General features: G+C 35.8%; 1 protein-coding gene across 10 annotated transcripts in view; it reads left to right on the top strand.

Moving 5' to 3' along the window:
* The window catches only part of ADGRB3 (adhesion G protein-coupled receptor B3), a 463,218-nt gene that overhangs the window by 403,550 nt on the left and 32,646 nt on the right, over positions 1-27,022 (top strand). For 9 of the 10 annotated variants that reach the window (XM_027713236.2, XM_027713243.2, XM_027713239.2 and 6 more), the window contains 6 exons: positions 12,885-13,035; positions 13,586-13,655; positions 18,535-18,601; positions 20,764-20,849; positions 24,286-24,384; positions 24,714-24,885. In XM_027713236.2, the coding sequence (XP_027569037.2) occupies positions 12,885-13,035; positions 13,586-13,655; positions 18,535-18,601; positions 20,764-20,849; positions 24,286-24,384; positions 24,714-24,885 (645 nt within the window). The remainder of the gene's footprint in view (positions 1-12,884; positions 13,036-13,585; positions 13,656-18,534; positions 18,602-20,763; positions 20,850-24,285; positions 24,385-24,713; positions 24,886-27,022) is intronic. The other variant, XM_027713240.2, reaches the window with a different exon arrangement.

Here is a 27,022-nt window from a genome sequence, read left to right as displayed (position 1 = left end):
GGAGCAGCAGATTAAATAGCTGCTCCCATTAACTATGGGAATCTCAGGCCATCTTGTCTGATATGATACAAGAATGAAATATGTTTTAAACAAGTGTTCATAACAGGGGATTTGTACACCTCCTTCTTTCTCTTGTTGCTGCTTAGATGTCCATAGCTCGGAAATCTATATGATTGTCTTCATACTGATCATGTAGACTTCTGGCTCCCTCCTTCTCCCTGAAATAGCATCCTTTTAGACACTGTAATTCTTTTATTCCTGTAGGCATCTTTAATAGGAAGCTTTTCAGATTCCTTGGAAAGCATTATCTAAGAGGATAGATAATACCCACCTGGAGAAAGCTATCATGTTGCTAGGCACCAGTTCTCTGTAGTTCATCTTGCTGAAATCGCTGTGCACACTCTCCAGTGTCCCTCCACAAAATTTTTCCTTCCTCATTTGGAAATCTCTTTTGTTCCCAGCAGGAAGCTCATGTTCTTAGACTCCCTAGGAGTTAAACAAAAGTGCAACCAGTAGATACGAGGCCTTGCAGAGAGCTTTGGGTCCTCACAAGACTCCTTACAGTGACTCACATAGGAAGAATGTATTTAGAGAATATGGGAGGATGAACCTTGTACTCGCTGGTATCTATGAGGAACCAGTGCTATCTAAACAATAATAATGTCCCACCTCCTTCTCCAGATTGTGTTGACCAGAGCTGATTCACCTCACCTTACATCACAAGTGTGAACTAACTCAACTAAACCTTTTCTGTGGCTTCATGAGAAGAAACAGAGGGAAGTGGAATACAGGCAAGAAAGCCAGGGCCAATAAAAAGCCTGCTATTCTCCTTAATAAAGAAATCTGGCTCAAAGTAATATGATAGAGAAGCCTTTACTAGTTATAACTCCTGCGGCACCTGAGTACTCTACAAAACCATTTCCTCCTTTGTTTCTTTAAAACACGCAGGTTTTCATAGTGTTCTTCTTTAATAATCACAACTTCACAGATTTTTATAATTATGCTACCATAATCATCATGAAAGTTTCCATACTGCTTTGTCATAAATATTAAACCTTTTATACTACTGGGTTAACATGGCAGATAAAGAGAACTGATTTAATACGATACCACACAGAATTTCCCCCTTGCTGGAAGACAATGCAAAAGTACAAACAGCATAAGTGGTTTCACCTTTTATAAGACAAAAAAATTCCTGACGTTTTGCTTTCTTGTGCAAGTGATGTAAGGAAACTAATGTCAAAATATTATCTGAGTGTAGAAGTTGGCTTTTTAACCTATTGTTCTCATTCCCATTCTTAATCAAACTTCCATATGCATGTGTATTCACAACCTCTTCTCTCTGGTTGTGGATACTCTTGCTTTTCTTTTTCAACTTCCATGGATTATCTAATTACTCACCATCCCAGTAGCCATAGTATAAAATGACCAGAAGCTGTCTCCTTTGATTTCCTCAGTTTGCACATGAATCCATTGCTATAAAATCTTTCTTCTATGTGAAAATCACTGAGATTTCATTACTATAATTAAAAAACCATCATTGCTCAAAGTTTTCCCTCTTCTGTATTTAGAGTTACTCTAAATTTATAACCTATTTTTTAGTAATGTTTTGCATATAAAGCCCTCTATTAGGAATTTCTTTCTTCCAGATATAATTTAAACCTGAGGATGAGGCAGCTTCATTGCCATTATGTGTATCTCTGCATGAAGTGAAAAAAAAAAAAAAATGGATGGCCTCCAAAATAACCCAAGGCTAATGCAATAAAGGCATTAGAAATTATTATCATGACCATAAGAGGGATTAATGTGATTCATGATGCTATTGTATACTAAGTTTGCATTTACTGTGTTACACCTGAACTAGGACACTGCCAGTTGCCCAAATTGGAGATTCTGTGCTTTCCTCTCACTCTGCATTCACTCTCACATACATAGGTTGACAAGATCTGATATAGAGCTGTAAAGCAGTCTCCTCTGTCTTCTGTCTGCTGAAAACACTGTTTTGCAATGCATAAGACGTCCAAGGGTCACTCTGCCTCCACTTGCTTTGCAACTGTGATAATGTGTGCTCAGATTCTAAGGCTGCAGGGAAAGAACACATATTTATGAAAAAAAAAAGAAAATCAGGTTTTCAACTAAATGAAACTGTGTTAAATCACATACGTACACATATGTATGCCATTAACAACTTTCAGATTAATTTGCGTTAATTTTTTAAAAAGTGCCTGTTTGTATGTGTAAGTCTATACATTGTATGAACACTGATTCAAAAGCCTCTGTTATCCTCTCTTCATAGGCATGTATGGGGGCACTCATACACACTTACACACTCCATTTGGGTTCGGTGTTAGGTTCCCATACTGGGTTCAGGTGGGATGGAGTTAAATTTCTTCACAGGATCCTATATGGTGCTGTGGTTTGGATTTTTTAGTAGAAGAGTGTTGCCAATACAGTGATGTTTTGCCTACTGCTGAGCAGTGATTACACAGCAAGATCATTTCTCAGCTGCCCTGGCAGCAAGTAGGCTGGGGATGGACAAGAAGCTGGGAGGGGACACAGCTGGGACAGCTGACCCCAAATGACCAAAAGGATATCCCATACTGTATGACAACATGCTCAGCAATACAACTGGTGACAGTATTTTAAAGGTAGCTGTTGCTTGGAGACTGGCTGGGAAACAGTCTGGTGGTGGGAGGTGGTGAGTGACTGCCTTCGCATCACTCGGTGCAGTTTTTTTCCCCTTCACTTATTAAACTGTCTTTATCTCGACCCACAGGTTTTTCTCACTTTTGCTGTTCTGGTTCTCTTCCCCATCTTGCTGGGGGAGTGATCAAGTGACTGGGTGGGTGCTTAGCTGCTGGCTGAGGTCAGCCCACCACATTTGCTAAAGCCCACCACATGTTTTATTGGGTAAGAGAACAAAGTCAAAGTGTTCTACATGCCTCTGTAGGTGGATATGACTGACCCCAAGCACTGGCATGAAGTCATCCGTGTTCTGGATGCATTAACGTGCCTCCTGGTATTAGTTCGTCCTGCACTAGCTAGCATTATCCCAGTCAATGCCCTGTGCTTGGGATAGCTGGAACTGGCAAGGGACCAGTGACAGCAGGCTGTTTGGATGTGGCCACTTTATTTTGGAGTACAAAGAAATTTACTGATACAGACATCTTCTGTATCATTACAGCTGGTTGCAGGATGAGTGAGTGCTTTCTCATCCATTTTGTTAGCAAGGACAAATATATGTAACCATAGTGTATCTTTAAAAAATTTCCTTTATCTCTTATTTTTGAAATATAAAAGAAGTTATGTGGTATGAGAAGACTTTGTATTTCCACAATAATGGAGATATTATCTCCCATTCATGGATTATTTCTGGTTTGGACTTAAACTACTTCTCTCAAAAGGGACCATTACTCACTGTCTCCATACTGCTAATCATAGAAGACACTGTCCTTGAAGGAAAAATGGGCACGCTGGAAACTGAGAGTGCTCTTAGGGGCAAAATCATCCTTTTTCTGTTGTTATTATTATTTTTTATATATAGACTTTTAAGGCCTACATATGCAACTATGATTAAAAAATAAACATTAAAAGAATAAAGATGGGTGACAAATGGCACTGTTGTAATAGTGTAGCAAAGCTATTGGTTCAGTGGTTTCAGTCAGTCATGTAAAAGGGTGACACTCTTTCGGGTATGCAGAGAAGGAATCTTTGCTGACACCAATATTCCAGACAAGAAGATGGACTGTTTTTATATGACAGGATTATAATCACCACTATCAGACTAAATTAAAGGCAACTGCAGGATTTGTTGTTGAACTTCTCATTCTAGTCATCATTTTGATTGCTGAGGAAACTCCCTAAAATTACAGCAATTTTATTGTTAGCAAATAAGATCAAAATTTAAAATAGAGCAAACAGATGATCTGATTTAATAGTAGAAATATTTAAGTGACAATCACATTTTCCTATAAGAAAAGGTTCTTACCCATGTAGCATTGGGTAAGTTTTTACCCATGTAGCACTGAGTGGCAACACAAGGCAGTATTTTCTGTCTACCCAATGGGGGCTTTTCTTTGTAATTTTTTTCAGCAGGACATCAGTTTCCATTGGCTGCATTTGGATCCTCTTGTAGGAATTTGAATCCATTCTGCTACCCTCTTATGTTATGCCATCTCTTCAAGGAAGCTTCTTCAATTCCTTGCCTGTGTCAGTGCCTGGACATCTCGTCCTCTTTTCCTCAGAACTCCATAGGGACATTCCTCTCAACTGTGCTCTGAACCACTCTTTTCTTTAGGTGCAGTCATTGCTGACTCATGTGTAACCCTTGTGCTTAGCTGAGCCACCTCTTCATTACCCATCCTGGCTCATTGCCCCTAGCTGCTCACACAGCTCTCACTGTGAAATTTTAAATAAATTAAAGTTAGGAGGACTTGGGACCTTTGGAAAATGGATTGGTCATCATTCTAATTAATTGTTGGCTCTTGTATTCTTCATTCTTCTCCAAACAGGTATACCCATATAGCTAATGCAAACAAATATTTTTGTTTGCAACAAACCAAAGAGAGATCTAAAAAGCTGGCTATATTTATGTGGTAAACTGAAATGATTATACAGCACGTTGTATGTTACAGCCAAACAACTTTTGCTTCATGTTAATGCAGTTGTCTCATTATTATATCTCTTCAAACCTGCCAAGAGCATTTGTCTTCATTTAAGAGAGCATACTGCACTTTCCGTATTTTAAAATTTAAGCAATATGGAATTTTCAGAATGTAAAAACAGTTCCTGAAAAACAACTGTCCTGAAAACCAAAGTATAATAACATCAGTGAAGCTTTTTCATTATTCATCCATAGTGCATACCTTAATTTGCATAGTTCCCAAGTAAACACAAGTGTTTCTGACAGTCCAGTAGTACCACTCTGACAGACAGCATGCATTTTCTTTTTTATCTTGTCTCCAGTTACAGAGACTTTTCAGGCCAAACTGGTCATTCATCGATATCAGTCCAGTCCCTTCTGTTCACATTGAACCTTCAGTTCTGCCTCTATATTGCTATTACCCACAATGATTTACTAATTTAATAAGTTTAATTCTTCAATGGTTTTCATAGACCAGGTTGATTTTCCTTGCCTATCAATTCAGAACACAAACCTATATTTTATGCACAAATCTATATTTTATCCGTCTTTAAATAATGAATCTTTCAGAGTTAATAGTGCAAAACCTCTAAAGGCTATTTTTATAAATCAATTTTTCAAGGCTGCATCACCTTCGATTTAATTTTTTTATTGTCATTCCTCAATAGCTCAGTAATGAAGAAGTTGTTTTAACAAAGCATACAGGTGATTTCCACATTTTTACCTAAAATGAGCATTATTACTTTACACTCAAAAGGGTGTTTTTTTTTTTTAAAAAAACCAAACAAAAAAAAAAACAAAAAAAAACAAGAAGACAACTAGGAAAGCGTGTCCTCTGGCATAGTGAAAAATCACTATTACACACTGTGGTAACAATCTGAGACTAATTAATCGGGAAGGAATTGAAAAATTTGTATTTAAATTGATTTTATGCTTCACAGTTTTAAAGGGCTTCTTATTTTTCTTTTATATTTGCCTGAAAACCTGCTGATCTGAGTTTCAGAAACTTCAAAAAACTTTCCTGTGAGGCCACAGTTAAAATATTAAGTTATTTTGTCCTGACAGAGTTGACATTTACCTTGTTTAAAGTGTTTAACATCAAAGCCAACATAATAAATTCGTGATGTGAAGTAGACCATATCCACTTACCAGAAAAATATTTATCCAATACTTTGTAAACATTTAAAACACTTAGAAATAGAAGCAAGATCACAAGCCTCTGCTCTTACACCTTTCATTCCTTATTCTATAGGTGTAACATCCAGTATAAAGCCCACTTAAATTAATGGGAATCTTTCCACTCACTTTTGAATTAATCCTGTAGTAGAGGATCCTATTCCTTCATTTCCTACCTGCCCAGAAAAATATACATGTTCACAGCACAAAGGCAGGAACAGAAGAGATTTCCTTCCCAGGATTTGTAATAGAAGAAATTAAGTTGCCTCTGAGTAACCTGTCCTGTGATACTGCTTGTACAGAGCTCATTTGCTTAAATATAACATGGCAATAACAATCCAAACCAGGAGGAAGACTAAAATGAATGTGAGTGTAAGGAAACCATATGAGAACTGCCTTCCACCTGGCTTTCAATTTAGTGTAGGCATACCACCAAGAAAGCAATTCTGAGTTAAGCAATACAAACCTGCACTTTGCACTGACAGTCTCCAGAGAATGCCATAAACACGAAATGGATTTTACTGTCTCATATGTTAGTCATAGTTGAGCATAATATGAATTATTCAGCTGAATTTCTTGCCTCTATTCCACCTAGTAACCAAAATGAGCCACAAATATTTCTATAGTTCTGATGCAAATTAGCACACTATGGCTTCCATCCCTATAGCTGAGCCTTCCAGGGCAGGCAAACAGTTGTGTGCAAGCTGACCATCACACAGGTTTCCTGGCCCAGGCTTTCTTTCAGTCTGTGTGTGGGCCTGGGTTGGGAGAGCAATTTTTGGCCCAGGTCAAAGCTGTGCCAAGGAGTTCACAAACAATTTATGCACATGCCAATGAGTAATAGATACCTTTACTGTTACTAGCATGGACATTCTGCCATAGGGCAGGAAAAGGAAGGTTTGAACAGCAGCAAGCTCCTTTAAGGAATTCTTTTCCATCCCAAAAGACAGCAGCCTATTCTTTCGCATCTAGCTGATAGAATGATTTTGTACTGTGTACATTATAAGGTCTGGAGAAGAATAATGACTAGCAGGGGAATTAATTTGAATGAAAAGCAGCAGTTCTCTACAGACATAACTGAGGGATGCCAAAGCACTACTATATGGTATCAGATTTAAATGCAGAGGTTATTGATATGGCTGATAGAATTGACAGCTATCAAGGGAGAACTTTGAAGAAAAGTAACTGCAAAGGGCAGAAGCTAAAAAGAAGGGTCTGTATACTTTGAGTGGATCATATATGATCAGTATTTCTATTACTGGACTCTGCACCTGGGAAAAAATGGGAGACATTCTTACTAATCCTCATAAGTAAGCATCAAAAAAGATTGTGAGTGCTTTACTCACAGAGAGATGATTTCCAGAAATCCCTTTGAGGTCAATGTTGGTAAAAGAGGAGCAGGAACTGAATTTGTCAGTAAAGTATGTAGAGAAACTTTAGGTGAAATAAGAAGACATATTTAAAGTGTATATGGAAAGCACAAATGCAGAGAAAACTTACAATTTTGAAGTGTCAGTTTGCTTTCAGACATACTTACAATATTGTACTAGCATCACGGCAGTTATAGTGTCAGATAAAAAGACAGACTCCAGAAGAGAAGAAAAATGAACCTTAAATAGGAAAAAAAAGCCTTAAATCAAAATAATTGAAAAAAATTTACTGCACCCTGAGACTGGGCATGTGAAATGGTCCCAAAATTTATCAACTGTTGTGATAACTTGCACATGAGTACAAAAAACCCCCAACCAAAACCAAAACCAAAACCAAAAATAACATTTAAACTTGGGATTGCAGCGCTGTTGATGATAAAGATGTCCTTCGTGAAAATATAGTTGTAAACTAAACCAAAGAAACTGCAGAAACAGCTGGGTCATTTATAGCCAGCTTATGTGCTATTTATCAGAAGCTAGAAAGGCATCTTGCTTGTTGTGGGTAAAAAAATGATTGAGTAGAAGTACAAAAAATGGAGTGTCCTTACTTGTCACTCATTATCTTTGTGAGGGAAATCACCTAACTACTCAAAACCTACTGCTGTTGTGCTAAAAAAGTAGTTTGCTTTTAAAATCCAAATAAAGGCTACCATTCACATTGTCTTGTACCACATAGAGAATCCTGCAGTATAATAATTAACTGTGCATAGCTCATCACACAAATACTCATGAAGTCAAATGCTAATTATTTTGGACTATCCTGTCGGACATCAGAACACAATGTAATGAAGCCTTCAACTTGAGCCTTCAACTGCTAAGGACATTGGAAAAGATTTTTATAACATCCTGAAGTTTTTCTGAGAGTTCATTAAAGTAAACAGTTTCATAGCTGTTGGTTGAAAATGCAAATAACATTATTTTACAAGAATTATTTCCACTACATTGCTATTTTCAATATGAGTATCAGATTTCCTAAGTTCTCTGCTTGAACAAGGGGTTTTAGCAGCAGTTGAGCCTGTCAAAATAAAAGAACATTGGGTTTTTTAAATTATACATTCAGAGCTTTATGATGCCAGTAATATTAATGATCCTGGAAGAGAAATTTGAAAGACTACAGCTATGATTTTTCAGGCATTTAAGATCTTAACAGTTTCAACTATGTTTGCAACTAAAGAGACAGTCTCCCTTGCCATATTTTTCTGATTGAAAATATGTCCTCCTTCCAGAAAAACACTCCTGAGAAGACAGTTCTTGCTTCTTTGTCCCACAGTCTCTGAATTCCGTCTATTTTATCATGGCAGTTTACTCCATAAATAAGTATTTAATCTAGCCTTCAATATTATCTGACCAATATATCGTATCCCTGTATTCTGACAGTGTCTGCTGTTCCTGAAGCAAATGAGTTTAAAAATAAGAAATAACAAAAAATAAAATTAAAAATAATAAGCAACATTTTCTTTTATGAATGTATATTTTTGATTTAGAGAAGGAAAAGATAAACTGTTTCATAGTTCAGGATTTGAGAGTCACAAAAAAACAATAAAATACACCAATTTTGTTACAGAATTACTTTTCTGTTCTTTACTATGCCCTTTGCATTCTTTTTGTTTTGTTTGTCCTTTATTTCATTTATTCTTTATTGTGGTCTTTAAGTGTTCATTGTGAACTCAGTGCATGGTCACAACATCATAAGAATAAAATTAGCACCCATTTAATTCATCTCTTTAGGCCTATCTCCTCAGAGATAAGTCAAGGGCAAGATTTTTTCCATCTCCAAGAAATTTTATTATTTAAATGATTTTCTACTACTTCTCACTTTTACTTCCTTAGATAATCCAGCTGAGTGTATTTTAGTCCTGTTCATTTTGCTATCACCAATGCAGATTTCAAATTTCATGTTTATTTTCCAATAGCATCCATTCTTATACTGTTTATCACAACTCAGAGACAGGCAACAAGTTTTTTGAAGAAAAAAGAACCTGTTTCAGGGCAAGACAAATCAGGTGTCCTTACTTAGCCCTCTTTGTCTTTGTGTGGAACATTGTGTGGAACTGCTAATAAAAAACAGAAAAAGACTCTAGTATTAAAAAAATCTCATTGTTCTATTAAAAAAAAAAACAAAACACAACAGCCAGATGCTCAAAATTTTTTGATAAATTCTTATTTTAAGGTTACATTTATGACCTACTTTTGTAGGTCATAAAAATTGATGTGTTCTCTTATTCATCATTCTTACATTAAAAATATTAATTACTAGAATAAGTAGCTTTGAATTTCTACTGTTTTTTACATTTCCCAGCTGTGTTCAGTACACTCATTTGAAGTGGATGTCTTACAAGTATAAGAGAAGGAAATAATTTGATACCTGGTGTGTGTTCTTGCTTTCAATAGTATATTGTTTATTAAAAAGGGATGAATGGTCTTACTTAGATATTCCAGATAGCTAAACACCTGAGACTCAATTAAAGTTCATGAAACTAGGCATTCTGAGGACTGAAAAGAACTCCCTTCCCCCACTTGTAATTATAATTAAATATGGGGAGCTGAGAGCAAAAGCAATGAGAGGAAGAGGAGGTTAGAGAAGTTGACTTAATTTCAGTCTTGAAGAAATAATAAATTAGGCTGTTAAAATTCATCTTGTTGCAAGTTGACAGGTGCTCAGCACATGTAATTAATTCAGTGAGTTTTAATAAACTAGAACTAGAAGCAAATAAGAAACATCTCGTAAAGCAGTGGGGAAGACGTGTACCACTATATCCTGGTGCCCATATGCTGACATACTGTAGTTCTCTGTGAGTGATGGGCCACAAGGCCCATGAATGATGCTGCTGCATGTGCAGGAAAGTGAGGGGAGGTACTGGTCCTTGGTAAGGAAGATGATGAGAGGAGGGAGCAACTGGAAGTAGTCCATGACTTGGTGAGAATGAAAAAAATGTTAATAAATACTCACTAAATTTAGACATACTCAATGCCCCATTTAATAACAATGTTTGATGAAAAAGAATTTTTGTTCCTATTTGGAAATTGGCTTCCCAGATACAGCACATTCCCAGACTGAACAGTGTTGTTTGCTTATTTATTTATCGAAGAGGAAGAATAAAGAAGTATGTAAAAGCCAGATTTCCAGTGTGGTATTGGATAACCATGCTGAACCCATGGCTATGCCTGGGAGGGGCCAGGTTTTGTTTGCCAGGACTGCTTCTCTGGCTGGAGAAGGAGGGAGACTGAGTTCATTGCAAGCGCTACCAGCACACGAGTGTCATCAGGATCCCACAGTGGTTGTTAGGTGATGTTTTGAGACTGATTTGCATGTTTCTGATGGCATATGATGCAAATATGCTGTCATATCAGTAATACAGAGTTACCATTCTTGTTCATTAAAGACCCCTCTCTGCTACTCAGGAGAGTTAGATTTAATCAGCAGTCATATATTCCAGCTAGAGCACAGACCACCTTTCATAAAACTTGCTTCTGTCTTCTCATTTTGTGCTCAACATGATCATTAACATTTTCATCACAGTTCTTTCTTCAACAATAGCCACGTCCACATTTGTCTTAGATTATCATCATCTATCTTTCCTTCAATACAGGGGATAAATTATGAATTAAATCCTACAATCTGTACTCAAGTCAACAATAAGAGTTAGCAATGTTTTCACCAAAAAGATCAGGATGTTTGTATTTGCATTATTTGTAAGAGAAATAGTATATTTTTTTCAGAGTAATGCTATGTTTTACCTATGCAATTCCTTCCTAAAAGATTCTTTAATATTCCTCAAAAGTAATTTTGTTGTCAAATTCTTCTCCAACAGAACATGCTAGTTTTTGCAAGAACATTGATAGGAAAGCAAATTAAAGTTACATAGTAGGAATTCGTAACATATGAACCAGCTAGTTAAAGGAAGGCAATTTCTGCATTTTCTGTTATAGTTATTGTGTGTTTCAATGCAGAGCTTTAATTTTAAATAAATGGAATTTTTGTCTGTATACAGGAAATACTGCTAGTCAGGCTTTAACTGGATAGATTTTATGAATCCATATACCTTAGGGACATCTAAACATAAGAATTAGTGACAAAACCTAGGGTGGAATGATTAGTGCATTTTCAGGATCTGCTGGTTTTTTCCAGTTTACATTCCTTGCATTTTTTTAATATTAACAATAATTCTCTTGCATATAATTATATAGAACCCCTTTCCCTAGATTTAAATAGACAATTTGACCCAGGATTAGAAGGCAAGGTGTTTGTCACATCTGTAAATTTCAGCAGGAAATCATTAAGTTCTGACTTAATGTTCATAAATTTTTGAAAGATGTTGATATCAGCTAATGCTAGTATCAGGTGGTATCAGCTATGTATTTGAGATAACTATTGAAGTGAACCATAACAATTGATTTCAGATAAGAAACTGGGAAAATTAACACCACAGAAAATTCAAAACAAAATTTATTTTAAAGTAATTAAGAATAGAAAATGAACTAAAAAACATGCATGCTGTGATATATGGGTGTCATATATGTCATATCCTTCCTACCAGCCTTTATCCAACAATATATGCACCACAACTAGGAAGGTGCATATTTTCTCCCTAAATAGTTTGCTCAATTGGGATTTTAGTAAAAAAGAACTGACTAGCCTTAATAAAAGGCTAAGCATAAGGTAGCTATTAGATGTGTATGATGCATAAAGAAATAATCATAAAGTAATATCTACATTTCTCAACTATAAATTTGCATCATTAATATTGGGGGTGTGAACTGTTTTGATTTTTTTAATCTTGACATAATTTTGATGGTTTAAATTGTGATAGATTGTGCTAAGGATATTTTCAACATTACTGAGTTTGGTTTTGGTTCTGGGGTACAGTGCAGACTGCATTTTATAGCCTGCTACTGGCATTTTAAGTAACACAGTGGAGGGCAGATCATCATTTATGCCAAGAAGCTCATTTATGTAAGCTACAATGTCAAGTTTAATTAAGGGCTACAGTCACAAAAGAAAGCTGATTGCACGTGCTCAAAATACTTTTCAGATGACAAATGACTGATACCCATAAAAACAATATCCAGGATAATTGTTAAGGTTATGATACTTAAACCAGCCTAAAAAGATCTAAGGTGGTATATTCCAATGGGTTAATGTTCTATAAGATTGAAATAAAAAAAATCAAAAAAATCAAAAAATCTATTACATAAAATTCAGATTTATAGTCAGGCTCTTTCTACATGGAGGAAAGAAAATATAACTGGCAATTAGGAGCATTTGTATCCCCATATTTTCTTTGTTCAGCATAGTGAGATTTTATAATCAGTAACTTATAACTGGCTTACCGAATGGCTTTTTGATGATCCCTGGTCAAAGTAAATGTGCAGAGAAAATTCTACTAGCGTGATTTATTTTGTGTTCTTTGTCCCTGCTTGAAACATTCAGTGTTTGGGAAAACAAGTCAAATCCTCTTCTGCTTAATCCCCATCAACATCTCTCCTTCTCTGTCTCTTTATGGCCACCACATCATAAAGGGAGAGTTGATGCTAAAGATAAAGGTCAAGATGATAGAATATGACAATTCTTTAAATTGAAAAGAGGAATGAGTGTCCCTAAGTATTCAGCATGAGCTTCTCTTTGCTCCCTGCAGGGCATCTGCACCACAACCACCGCATTTTTACACTTCTTCTTCTTAGCTTCATTCTGTTGGGTTTTGACAGAAGCGTGGCAGTCATACATGGCTGTTACTGGAAAAATTAGAACACGGCTCATAAGGAAACGTTTCCTGTGCCTTGGATGGGGTAAGGCAGTAAAATTATTCCTAAAAATGGTTGGAATGAAAAATTTAATGCAGCAATGGTGTCAGGAATATAATAATTTCCTTCATTTAACCTGAAACCAGACAGCATGTTACTAAAAAGAAAACTAGGTGAGGAGCCTTTCCACTTAAGCTCAAGCTCTGCTGGTGTATATTGTAGCATTCTTTTATAAGTATGTTTTAACAAAATTTTAGAAGATTTTCAGCAAAGTACTGTAATATCAAGAAATCAAAATAAAACAAGACAAAAACTTCTCTGAATATTGATGAAGTCTCCTTCTAGTTCTCTTTAAGACCTGACAAATGTACCAGTAATTTAAGTACATCAAAGTGGTACACCGTGGGCAGAAAACAGTGTCCTCCTCCCTGCCAGTGCTTCAGAAAAACAAATCCTGCAACTGTGCTTCATTAAATAATTCATTCTGTATAAAATTGGCCATTTTGCATTAGCTTGCCCTGTCATTTTTTGTCCAGGCAAAACAGCGATATTTTACTCAGCATCTGATGATTATTACTGTTTTGTTTTTTTTCAGGATTGCCAGCATTAGTGGTTGCAATATCAATAGGCTTTACCAAGACAAAAGGATATGGAACAGCCCACTAGTAAGTCAATCTGAAATGATAAAATATGTTTTTAATTATCAAGATTGTCATACCCCAGGAACTGCCTGGCATACGCTAAAGGCTCTACAGCTATCCATTCACACTCGGAACTGGCCTAAGAGTGACTGAGTGATCCACAAAAGAACAAAGAGAAAACAGTATGCCAGTCTTGGGCTGAGCTCAGCAAAGCACCAGACACCCTGGACTTCTTGTGAAGTTTTGAAATAGCAAGCTTTTAAGAAACACGGAGGATTAGGTCCACTTAGACACCTAACGTTTAATAGATTTACAAAAGAGAGTGTTAAATGTTATGGCTAGCCTCTGCCAGCCTTTAAACGTCTGAAACTGTACTGGCAAGAGTCTCTTTGGCACCTGGGTTTCTGTGCACCAAGTGCATACCTTGACTTTAATACTCATGAGCTGTTTGGAGCCAAAGCCCTGCAGATGTCTAAAAACAGTTCTCCCATCCAGCCCCTCTCTCTTGGAGAGCCTGATCCAGCTGATTTCCTGGACTGGGCTTTACTTGAGAGACAACCAGGAGGAAATCTGTGCACTTCATTTACATTCAACCAATACCTTTCCTGTTTAGCCACCTGGCTGGTTCAAGTGTGTATTTAGCACCTTGGAAAATTCACTCCACAGAAGACTGCCCTTTGGTCTTCTGATGAAGAAGGAACTGGGGCTGAGCCTTCCTCCTGCCAGTGGAGAGCTCCAAACACCATTATATATATGAGAGTATATTTCCTTTGGTTGGCCTATTTGGAGCTCTCTTCACGTTGCCTAAGAAATTAAATATGCATCTGGACAGAAAGAGAGGAAATATGACTCCGTAGTCTGTTAATGAGGGCATTCATCAGAGATGTGGATGAGTGAGGTCAAGACTTCGCTTCAATGAATATTTAATTATTCCTCTTAGCATCATCGAGTGAGATCAGGATTCCCCCTCCCTTCCCTATGTGTCTCACCATCTTGGCACATGGCGGGGGAGGCTTCAAGCCCTCACTCCGGGACTGGATGGGAAAGGATTCAAAACCAAATCTCCTCTGGAATACCAGCTCTAACCACTGAACTTTTATAATTTTAAATGGTGACAACATGCATCTTGAATTTTTTAATTAGGAATGTCATATGTAATGGAAGTGCTTAACTTGCACTTAGAGGTGGCAAGTGAAACAATGGTCTTATTTCTCTTTTGGGTGTTACATTGAGGACCTTCTCCTCTGACATTTTTTCTAACTATTGTGCTTATCTTGCTGGCTTTTTTATTATTTAGTCCTTGAACCAGGACTGGAAAACCATATAGGCTGTGAGAATTACAAATTACCAAAGAACAATGTCAAGACCCCACTGGGGATGTAGCTTTGTCCCTTGCAGGATTTTCTACCGAAATCATTCATATGTGAGCACTTGCTTTAGTTACCATTGCTTCCTACTTCCTTCCTGAGCTGAATACATTTTTAAAAGGGGATATACTGAAATATTCAGACAAAGCAACAAATCATTCATTAAGGGTAACCTGTAAAGTAAAAAAGAGCAGGTCTCTGTATATGTAACAGTTCCTCTCCCAGATTTCAAATTTAGCTGACAAAGTACTGTGGAAGAAAAGAACAAATGGATGTGTGCAAGGGACAAACAGAACCATAACACAGCTTTCTCATCTTATTTGCAAATGTATTTTATTGGCATTTGACATCAGAATTGCATAAAGAAAACAGTGAAGGCAATTTCTCCTCCATCACCAGCTGATGTGGTGTCCCACTCCAGAAGGCAGCAAAGAATTTTGTCCCATGACAACTGTTGGGTGGTGTAAAAGCAGAGCACCTGTCCTGCCCCTTCTCCCATAACTAAAGAACTTGTGTAACTTTTTAAACTGCTTACACTATATTTTGCCAGTTTGACTGCAATCAATTACACACATACTGCCATCAGAAATGTATTCTGCTGCAAACTATTCCTGTTCTATAAGATGCTGATTTTGAAAATGAAGGTTTCAAATGGAGAACATTAAAAGTGAAAATTGAGGAATTTATTCCAGTCTCATAGTCCCACACATGAAGAGATTCATGGAAAGAGAGAAGGTCCAAGGATCTTTGAAGCAGATCTCAGTTTTGTACAGTATATGTCAGAATTGTTCACACTGGAACAAATTCTGTGATCGTCAGTCTCTGCATCCTAATTATTAGACAGTTGTATTTCTGTACATTTAAAACTAAATGTGAACTTCATACAGACACTTATAGTGATATAGATAGAGAAACTGAAGGGATTTCCTAAAAATAATTAAAAAACCACAGAGACAAGTTTTTAAATATTTCCGGTTGTCTGAAAAAGATGTGTGTACAAAAGCTTAATAGCTTTTCCCAACTGTTACTGTAAGACTAATAAATATTTTTGCTACCTCCCTTCAGATGATCACAGCTATGAAAGCATCACTACTACATGTTATAGTTAATAAACCTGCATGAACTACTCATGTTTACATTCAATACTAGTTCTAGGAATTCATTATACCAGCAAAAATTAAAATTCTGTTGTAGTCATGTTCTTGCCATGCTCTCTTAAGAGAAGAAACTGTACTACTGGAGAGCATCAAACAACTCTCAAAATGTACAGGACACAGGAGCAAGTGTACAGATACTTCATCACTCAGCAGAATTTTATGACCATGTAGCATGATCCTATAAAACCACCAGTGGCTTCTCTTAATACTAATCAATTTATATGGCCTTCTGCTATGTGCACATCAGGAAGAAAGAAGACAGAACAGGAGAATAGAATAAAACCAACTATAAAACACTGAAAAAAAGCTATCAGAGCAGAGAAATAGAAAAGAAGATGGAAAAAAGAGTAAAAAATTGACAATTGTTTTGTGTTGTAAGGGCACCTGAAAATCTATCTTCAGAATGTCTTCAACAGAAAAAGAATGGGAAAAAGTGAATTTCAGAGTCATCAACTAGGCAATGTCGAATATGTTGCAATAATGATGTCACACATTAGTGAAAATCCAGACTACTGAAAATTCAGGTTGTGTAAAGAAAAGAGGACAACATCTACATTTTTACCAGCTCTGCCTCTAAATGGAAATCACTCTTTTCAGCAACTATTTTACTTGAGGACATGGAAAAGGAAAGGAACACTTCTCCTTTGGTCTTAAAGATTTTTAGAGTAGAAGCTGGTTTTGTTTTATTTAAAAACAAACAAACAAACAAGCAAACAACACCCCCCAAAAAAACAAACAAAAAAAGCACACACAAAAAAAAGACCAAACAAACAAAAAAACCAAAACAAACAAACAAAACCAAAACCAAACAAAAAACCACACAAAAACAAAGCAGAACAAAAAAAACACAACCTTCCTGACACTTTTTTCAGCACAGGTATCTGAAATTAACTTTCAAATACAATACATCAACTATTTTTATGAACTGATTCTTCTGTCTCCCAATAAACACGAAAATTTTAATTACATATCTTAATTACACAGAGTGATCACCTTTCATAAGTTTAAAAGTTCATACTGGTGAGGAAATGCACTATGAATACATTTCCCCCTCTCAGAAAGATTCTGACCATATCTAACACACCTTTGGAAAAAATAGCAAGAAAAATTGCAGAAAATTTTGAAAGCATTTTTTTGACATTACAAAAATAAATTGAACATTACTGTTGTAGTTGATTTTTGAGGTAGGATGTATAATAGCTTGAAGTGTATTAAGTTTTTAACACCATGGCAGATAGGAACTATTTGCATCCATTTATCGTTCCAGAATTTAGCACACTGGTGCATTTGGGTTCATGTGGCAGTTTTCACATGGCTTCATTGCAATGGAAAATAATTTTATTCTTTGTAGTGCGAATACCAGCCCTAACAGACCATTAATATTATGATGTGCTTGCATTTAATTTACTTAGTTTTCAAAAGTACAAAACCACTACTATAAAATAAAGAACATATGCATGATTCTGACGTGAATGTTTCTGGATGTCAGATCTAAGTAAATTATTTGAATGCATATACTTGAGCTTTCTTATAGGTAGGTGTGATCATGCATTCAAATAAACATGCAGTTCTTTGAATGTGTAATCACTGGGAAAATAGCACAGCTGCATTTACTTCAGTGTGTGAAGCTCCTGATCTTTTGCAGATATGAAAAGCTTTACATCATGGTATATAAAATATTTAGAATCTGATCCTATAAGTGCTCTGTGTTTGGAAATCTGATGATTTTCAGTGAAAGCTCTGATGCAGTATGACAAACTCTGTAAGATTAGTAGGTCTCCAGAAAATACAGTTTTCAGATGCTTTAAAACATACATTTAAATTGTTTGCGAAATATTCCAAAGAATACAGAACAGTTAGATCATATATGATTTTTCTCTAACGGGAATATTGTCTTGAAGATGTAGTTCTAATAGTAATTATTGAATGACAGGATATGTAGAAACGTTTTTTTTTCCCGAAGTTCTACATTACATGTACTTGACCCTTCATTGCTTTAAGTATAGAACTATCAGACATGGTAAGCTGGAAATATTTGTAGACACCTGCTTGGCAAGGCCTGTTCACTTAACTCATCATACGTGGTTAAAGGAGATTCAAGAAATACTTGCAAATTTATTTTCTATTGTGCTCTTAATGCGTTTTAGGCATTTCAGTTTATATATAATTGACATTAAAGATTTTGAAACATTAACAATTGGTAATGGAAATGCCTTTCAGCTCTCTACATCATCATATCAACAAAGCATTTCTTTCTCGTGTGTGCATATGAATCTCATATGTCAAAAAAATCTCATGCTGTAGTAATTATTGGTTTTTTTGACAATGTGTTATACTTATTTTTAATTTGTGTTAGTTGTTCTCTAATGTTCTTTACAGCTGTTGGCTGTCTCTGGAAGGAGGGCTACTTTATGCTTTCGTTGGACCTGCAGCTGCTGTTGTCTTGGTAAACATTAATATAATTTCCAGTATTTTCATATGAAATGATGGAAAGTGCTATTTCAATTATAAAAGCTTAGCTATACAGTAACATTGCATTTTGCTGTAAATACTGAGATTAGTATTGTTTAACATACCTTCAGTATTTTGAATTCATGATTGATTTAATTATATCACTTTATACCAATTAATTTTCCGTGTTTATACATTAAGCTGTGAAAGAATAATGTACTGATTAGTGGCACAGAAAACTTTTTACAGGCATCACTGAGTTATTATCAGCGGCATCTACGCAATTGTCACTTCCTTGTGAAATTCAGTGACATTCTTGATAGAGTGCTGCTTGGCAGTGTATTGCTGTGCCAGCAAAAGCAACAGAAGGAGTGGAACCAGCCAGCAAGTTCTCCATGGCTACTGCTTTAGAAGGCAAAGAAAAAAGTCATAGTTGGAAAAATTTCTTGTTTATGTAGTAATCTTCCACATCTCTGGAAATGCATTTAGGTGTAAGATTCACTTTTGCCCGATTGTAGACATCTGCAATGTAGATTTCTGCATCTAATCTAGTTATCCCAGCTATTTTTCATTGTCAGTGGAGAAAAATACACACTTTTAGAGCTCAAACCATCAGAAATATTTCAACTGTCTACTTCAGGGTAAGATAAATTGCATCCTATCTGTGCCATCAGCTATCAGTCATCTACTTTGCAGTCTGTATGAATTTTTCACAATAATTTGTTTAGCATTTTTCCCTTACAGATTTTGAATCTAATTCCTCTTTCCACTCCATCAATTTTATACTATGATAGTTCTATCAGCACCAGTTATTTCCGATTTTCCCTTGTAAAAGGGAATCGGTCTTACTAGTCATCAAAGATATAGCTATTTAGCTACATAAATTTTCCTGAAATGGATGTTTACTACTCCCATAGAGTTTGTCTCATCATTGCCTGGAGCCAAGCCAGGATCCTTTTGTACAACTCACAGTCATGGTAGAGGAGCCAAGGATGTTTACGAAAAGCCAGTCATAATTTTCACATGGAACTAACTGTATGTTCTCTGTGTAATTGGCAAGTCTTTGTTCAGAGATGTTTGAAGTTCACAGTAGCAGTTTGCCCTACCATTAGCTAGTAGCTGTGGAAGGAGCTGTTCCATGCAGCCACTTAAGCCTAAGTGTATGAAGCCAAAGAATTATATAACATCAGCTGAAAAATGTTAATGCTGAAAATAAAGCTGAAGAAGAGTTGGCAGGACAGACCAGTAACAATTAGGTATTTTGGCACAGGTATTGAAAAACCTGTTTGAAAGGAAAAAAGGATTATCCTTTTCTAATAAATAAAAAAAGGAACATTGATTTAGTAGATTCAAAAATTGGTATTACCTCTTTGCAGGGCCATGTAGAAACAGGTTCATAGAGTTCATTTCAATAATGCAAATGGATAATAACAGTCATTAAGTTTTCCATTAAATGCCATTAGTATGTCCATTAAGTGCCAAAGTCTGACTGCTGAAACACTTTAAATTTTTTTAGGTTAGATCTTCAACCCATGTATGTGATCATAACACCATTTACTTTAATGGAGCTAAGCAGACTTACCCCAGGAATTCATCTGGTCCACAAAAATAGTAAACTGCAGTCAAATAAGGCTCAAAACTGGCATTTTGGTGAATAACATAGACTAGTGACATAGACATAGACAAGTGACAAATGGAAAACCACAGGCTGGTTCTGCATAAGTGGGAACACCCACATGGGACACAAATGTTTAAAAACGAACATGGTTACAGTCATCATATGTTCTGACTAGCTCTTCCCTGTGCACACAACTCAAATATTCAATGGTTTTCCTGGAATAGGATATATTGTTTCAATTAAAACTGACAAAATATTAAAGCTATATTACTCAAGCTTCTGGCCAACAGACATGTACATAAATACAGCTTCATACCACATAGAATTCAAGATTCAAAAACAAGCCTGTTGCAGGGTGCATATTTGTTACCCTTTTGAGAATATGGCCTCTTTTGGTGTGGTCAGGGGCAATGCTACACAATTTCTGAAGGAAAAGAGGAGGCATTTTTCAGGCCTGTAAGATCCTTATTCTGAAGTAACAGGATACAATATTTTCTTTCAGGTACTGAAAGATCAACTATTTGTTTTCTGTTTGACAGGTCAACATGGTGATTGGCATTTTGGTATTTAATAAGCTTGTTTCCAGAGATGGAATCCTAGATAAAAAACTCAAACACAGAGCGGGGTAAGCAACAATTGGGTTATTTTAAAGCATATTAAAATTTTATCCCCAATTTTAAATTACAGATATTCACCAAAAATGCATTTGATTGTGCTGTGAACTTTTATATCAGCGTAACAGTGTGTCTAACAGATTCCATTAATCTCAAAAGCTGCTGTTGCATTATCCTGACAGAATGCAACTAAACAAACTAAACATAATAAAACACAAGTACAACAGTATTAAGTTAATAAAAATGAGAATAACATAAATCTGAGCAGAGGTTCCACAAGATTGTTACACATGTAAAGTTGTTGCAATTAGGAAAAGTGCTTTATGAAGTGTATGTATTGAAGGAACTGATTATTTTTGTCTAGCTGTCAAATTTAATGACTATGGGTGGGTATGTTATTCGTTTGTGTTAACTGTTATAAAATATATCTTACAGCAATGTATCCCTTAGTGAAGTCAATGTTATTCTGCCATTTTGACTATGTTAAGAATCTGCCGTTGTTCTTACATCCAAATAACATCTGCACAGGTGTATTTTCTAGATTAGTATAACAGAATTTCAAAGTAAAAAAAAAAAATTGTTTAAAAGTGGAAAATATAAAAAGGTAAATGTAGTATTATTACCTACTTGCATTTACATTCAAATTCTGTTTGTTATCGTGAGAAGAAAGAATTATGACAGTGGTGGCATCGGAAACTGTTTTTCAGTGGATGACAATGATTTGGAGTACCGCAGCAGCAAACCTAGATTCATTGCATGTTGGAGAAAAATATTTCACAAGTCCATCATCACCTTCTTAATGTTTATGAAACTATATTTATACTTTGAATAACGATTTTTTACAGTTAAGTTTTCTAGTATTGTATTTTGGGTCAGCTTGTAGTTAACTCCACCAATATTTGCATTGCTAACAATGATAAGCAATGGTATCTTCATTTTACTGTGTATTACTGCTGTGGGTAAATTTATTGCAGTTTCACTTTTAATTATTTTACCTTGTAACTAACAGTAGCATTCCTAATAAGTCCAGTTCATTAGTTAGATGAGTACATTTATGATAAATACTTCACCTGGTGTGATTTCTATTTAATATTAATTCAGTTAAGTCTTTCTGGTTTTCAGTTCTTTCACCATTGTCTAAGAAACATGTACCAAAAGGTTTAATTTTATTTCTTCCATTTTCCTACTTTTTCATTAGAAAGTAGTAATTTCTTAACCTTACTTTTTTGTCTGTGTTGTTCCATCAGCATTCCTAACTCTGTAATAACACTAGTGAAATCTATAATGTTACAAAACTACCCAAATTATTTCAAAAGTAGCAACGACTTAGTAATCACCAATTCAAATTCACATATGTTCTAATTCCAGTGATATAAGGAGTTGGAGCAGCCACAGGTTTGGCTTTGTACATTTTGTACAGGTATTCAAACTTAGATTTAGCTGTATTTTTTTCCAGCTACTCAATTGTAGGCCATAGAAATCTATTTGCTTATACTTTATTTTCCTCATGAAACAAATAACTTGCTTGCTAGTCACGCAACTTAATAAAGAAATATTTTACTTAAAAAATAATTTAATTTTAAAATAAATGGATAAAGTAAAGATTATTCTGTCACAAATAATCCAGTTATTCTGGGAGAACATGTAGATACCGTAATGAGAAACAATCTTAACTTGTATGATAGTATGAGATGGTGGTTTGGCAACAGCATTCCTTGATACTGCTTGGCAGATGATATCTCTTGAGTTATTCTTTGGAACATGGAAATTGGTTCAGCCTTTGACCTCCACTAAAAAAGTGATCGTCACTCCTTTCTCAAGTATCTCTTGCCAGCCATGCTCAGAAAGGCAACTTCATTCTTTCTGGCAAATATTGGGCTTATGTTTGTCAAAAGTTCAGGTGTAGGATTTAAAGCAAGTGAATGGGGCAAAATATACTAACTCCATGTGCCTTTTACCATCTTAATAAGCATATGGAGAATAAACACATGGGGAAAAAAAATGGTGATGGATCTAAGTCATGTTCTCAATCATTTTCCTGACAAAAGATGTAGCATATATATAGATCCAGCCAGAAAATTTGTATTTGGGTTATATACATATGAAATTCTATTATTATTTGCAAGATTCAAAGCTGGTTTTTAGAGGTAAAAAGAATAATCCAGTCTGATAATGTTGAAGTATTGCCAGGCAAAGACAAAAGGTAATTTCCCAAGCTTAGTTTATGCTTACCTGAGGCATTTGTCTAGTTCATTCTTTAATGCATATCTTTAATTGTTGTAAATGGTGTGTTATTTTCACACCCCACAATCATCCTATAAAAGATCAGAGTTCACACTGGTTTTGTACAGAAGAAACTGCATTTTTATGGGAAATATACTGCACTTTTTAATGGAAATTCTTCATTTGGTTTATCAAAATGCAACACATCGGAGTTCAATGTTGTTTTGGGCAGTATGTTAAAAGTCTTGGAATGCTGGGTTTGGCAATAACAAACAGTTCTGTTGGTTGAAATAACTGGGAAACAAAACCTATCTTCACCATGTTGATCACTTTCCAGATGGGAATAGGTAAAGCACCCTTCCTGTTGCATCTCAGTCAGTTACGGTTATTCCTGATTCTGATAGCAGAAAGAGAAGGAATAGCAAAAATCTATTTAGTTGTGTCGGGACATTGAATGCATGCTATATGAAAAAGAAAACTTAAATTCCTGGTTTTGCCCTTTAACTCTTCTGACAGGTGCCAAGGTACAATTGTCCGTACAAAATGCTTTGAGCTTAATGCTTGTGTACTGTGTTTTATTAAGAAGCGGAACAGGTCACACTTTTTTATAGTACCAACTGATATTTATTTCATCAGATTCCATACATTTCAAGCCCTGTATTCAGACCTTCACATGGCATGAATAAAACCACTCCAGATGTTAGTGGGCTGTGCAGGTCACTAGTATAAATCTGACTATACAGTGCTATATGTACTGATTTGAAGCTTGAATAAATTTTGCAGTTTTCTTTACCTATTAATGCTCTGTAATGGTTCATACTTTGCACTCCTCTTTTATGTGTCTTATACTCTTTCTCCAGCAAGTTTGGATGCAACAGTCTTTTAGCAGGTCTGAATAGAGGGATTTCACTTTGTGTGTCTACCCTAGCATGTGCTTATGTTTACTTCAGTGTACTGAGCAGTACTGGATATTTGGGGCCTTTTTTAGCTTAAATGGAAGAAATAGAGTTTGCATGAAATGAAGCCCCATAGCATTAACATTTAAAGCTAACAATAATGTAAAGTACAAAGTACAGTTTTGCAACAACATAGAGCATTCATTCTGAATAAACCTACTTACTTTTTCTGCATTACGTCATATTTAAAAGCTAAATTTCAGTAGCAACGTTTTTTGGTGACAATTCAATATTTTGTTCTTTTTGTGGGTGTTCTGTTTGTTTGCAGTCAGATGAGTGAGCCTCATAGCGGTTTGACGCTCAAATGTGCCAAGTGTGGAGTAGTTTCAACAACAGCTTTGTCAGCCACCACCGCCAGTAATGCCATGTTAGTCCTGATCATTTACATCTTCTTGTTACAAATCTTTTACAGTGCATGTGAGACAATAGTTTGATGATGAAATTGTGTTTTATAACACTGTATATAGTGCTAAGCACATTTAAATACTTTTAAACAAAAAATAAAGAAATTGCAACTGTGTTTATTAACTGAATACAGGATATTCTATAGAACATAAAGTATGAATGTTACATTCTTGTTTGTGATTTTCAAGTTAAATTGATTTAAAAAATCCTTAAATATATTTTATATTAATAGTGAGCTTTCATTAATTTTTTACAATATTACAACGCTGCTTTTCTCCTCTTTTTCAATAGGGCATCCCTTTGGAGTTCCTGTGTGGTGTTGCCACTTCTAGCCCTGACTTGGATGTCTGCAGTTCTGGCCATGACAGACAAAAGATCAATATTATTTCAGATACTTTTTGCAGTATTTGATTCGTTACAAGGCTTTGTTATTGTCATGGTCCATTGTATTCTCCGAAGGGAGGTGAGGAATGGCTTCCCGGTTTTTCTAAAGGGCTATGCTCCTGTTAATCTCTCAACTCTCTTTAATGTTATATAGAACTTACTCTGCAGAAATATATTTCATGGAAAGACTAAGGTATTTTATGGTGAGATGTATAGGAATGAGTGAAAGAGAGAAGGGAAGATCAGTTAATGCCAAGTGCAAAATGTCAGTATAAAACTGTACCAACTTAATTCAAGGTGTCTTTTGATCTATCCCAAGTACAGTTTATTTTCAAGTGTTAGGCTTCCCCAGTATTGTGAGTATAGGGAAATGTGAATGCAAATGCCTTTCTGAAGACAAAAAGCTATGGATTTTTACACTCTGTAAAACAGATTCAAATACAAAATTATTTCTGCTTATACTGTCCCTGAAAGAGGCCACAAGGAGATGATGTGTTATATTCATGAAGATATACCATTCTACAAACTCAGGTACATACTAAAGTTATGGGAGCAGCAAGGAAGAAGACAGATGAGTGCTTTGAGAACAGTGAGGACAAGCCAGTACCCTGGCTTGCCCTTCACAGCTCAGTGCCACCTGCCTCAGGATTCATCACCACTGAAATCTGAGGGCAGAACTCCTACACAAGTGCTCTTTAATCCGGCTCTGGTGACAGCTTCTCTAACCTATCTAACCTGCTAACTAACCCCACATTTTTATTGAGATGGATTTGAGAGTAGTAGCATAACAGCTTTGTTGGCAGATCTGTAGTAATGGGGCTGTCTATCAAAAATGAGCAGGTGGAGCTGGACTGGAGAGTAGTATCCTGGTCCACTATCACATCTGTGGGCTAGTCATTTATCAGCTTCAGGATATTTACCACACCAGTAAACCAAATTATACTGTCCAGCATGGTTCCCTGTGACTGACGAGTTATTTGAAAGCACTTCAGGACTAAAACAACCAGAAAGATGTTTCGAAAAGGGTTTTTTGTCAACTCCAAGTGAGGAATCTCACACAGTGGTTTCCCTTTCCACCACTGACACCCTTTAAACACTGAAATTTAGTATATTCATAAAAATAATTATGAATAACATAATTTATTCAAGTCTTTCAGTACTGCACCACTTTACATGAGCTTTATATCTCTATCCTGCACAGAATACATAGGTGATTATCTTATCAAAGATTTAAGTTTTCAATTTTTAAAGAAAAAATCAATAACTTGCAGAAATTGGCGCCTTACGTTCTGCTGATTCCTTCACCTTTAGTCGTGCTGTGAAAGGCAATGGACGTTTGTATTTCTTAGTTTATCAGCTTTCCCGTTGGAAAGGGCTTACTCCTTTAATACATTTTCTTTCTTTTTTTCTTCTTTTGACTTTCCTTTTTGTTCAGGATAAAAATATGTGCAGAATAAGATAATACTCAAGACAAATCTATTTTGTCTAGAACTGTCTTGCAATACCCTTATTTTCTCCAGCATTTTCTTTCCCCATAAGATTTACATCTGTGAAAGAGGGTAGTATCATCTGTAAATCTGAAAGTCATCATTTCACATATTCTTTTAGTAAAATGGCAAGACACTGCACCTATTTTCAGTAGAAAGAATAGTGGTTTCATACTGGTTTTGCTGTCTATGAAATTTGTGTATCCACTGGGATTTATTAATTAGCTTAGAAAGTGCATTCTACCTCCCGCTTACTGTCCTAGGGAACAGTTTTTTGTTTTAAAATATATATATTTAGTTCCAGGTTGCATGTGAAACATTCAAAACCAAAGCAGTATGACAGCATTATGTTTCACAGAGTCATAGAATATCTCAGATTGGAATGGACCTATAAGGAGCATCGAGTCCAACTCTCTGCTTCTTGCAAAACTTCCTGAAACTAAACCACGTGACTAAGAGTGCTGTCCAGACACTCCTTGAACACTGACAGGGTTGGTCCCGTGACCACTCCCTTGGGAAGTATGTTCCAGTGACTGACCATCCTCAGAGTGAAGAACCTTTTTCTAGTGTCCAATCTGAATTCCCCTGTTCATTCTCTTTCCTCATGTTCTAATTCAATTTCCTTGTGTCTTAATTCCATTTCCTCGTGTCCTTTGTAAGGATTCAGAGAGACAGCAACACAGCCTTTGATTTTGATGTCATTCATTTTGTCGAAAAACAGACGAAAAT

The sequence above is a fragment of the Pipra filicauda genome, unplaced genomic scaffold (genome assembly GCF_003945595.2).
Source record: "Pipra filicauda isolate LSUMZ 115617 unplaced genomic scaffold, ASM394559v2 scaffold123_size2130275_pilon, whole genome shotgun sequence".
NCBI lineage: Eukaryota > Metazoa > Chordata > Aves > Passeriformes > Pipridae > Pipra > Pipra filicauda.
The sequence above is the reverse complement of the archived record's forward strand: the minus strand, read 5'-3'. Positions and strand labels throughout refer to the sequence as shown.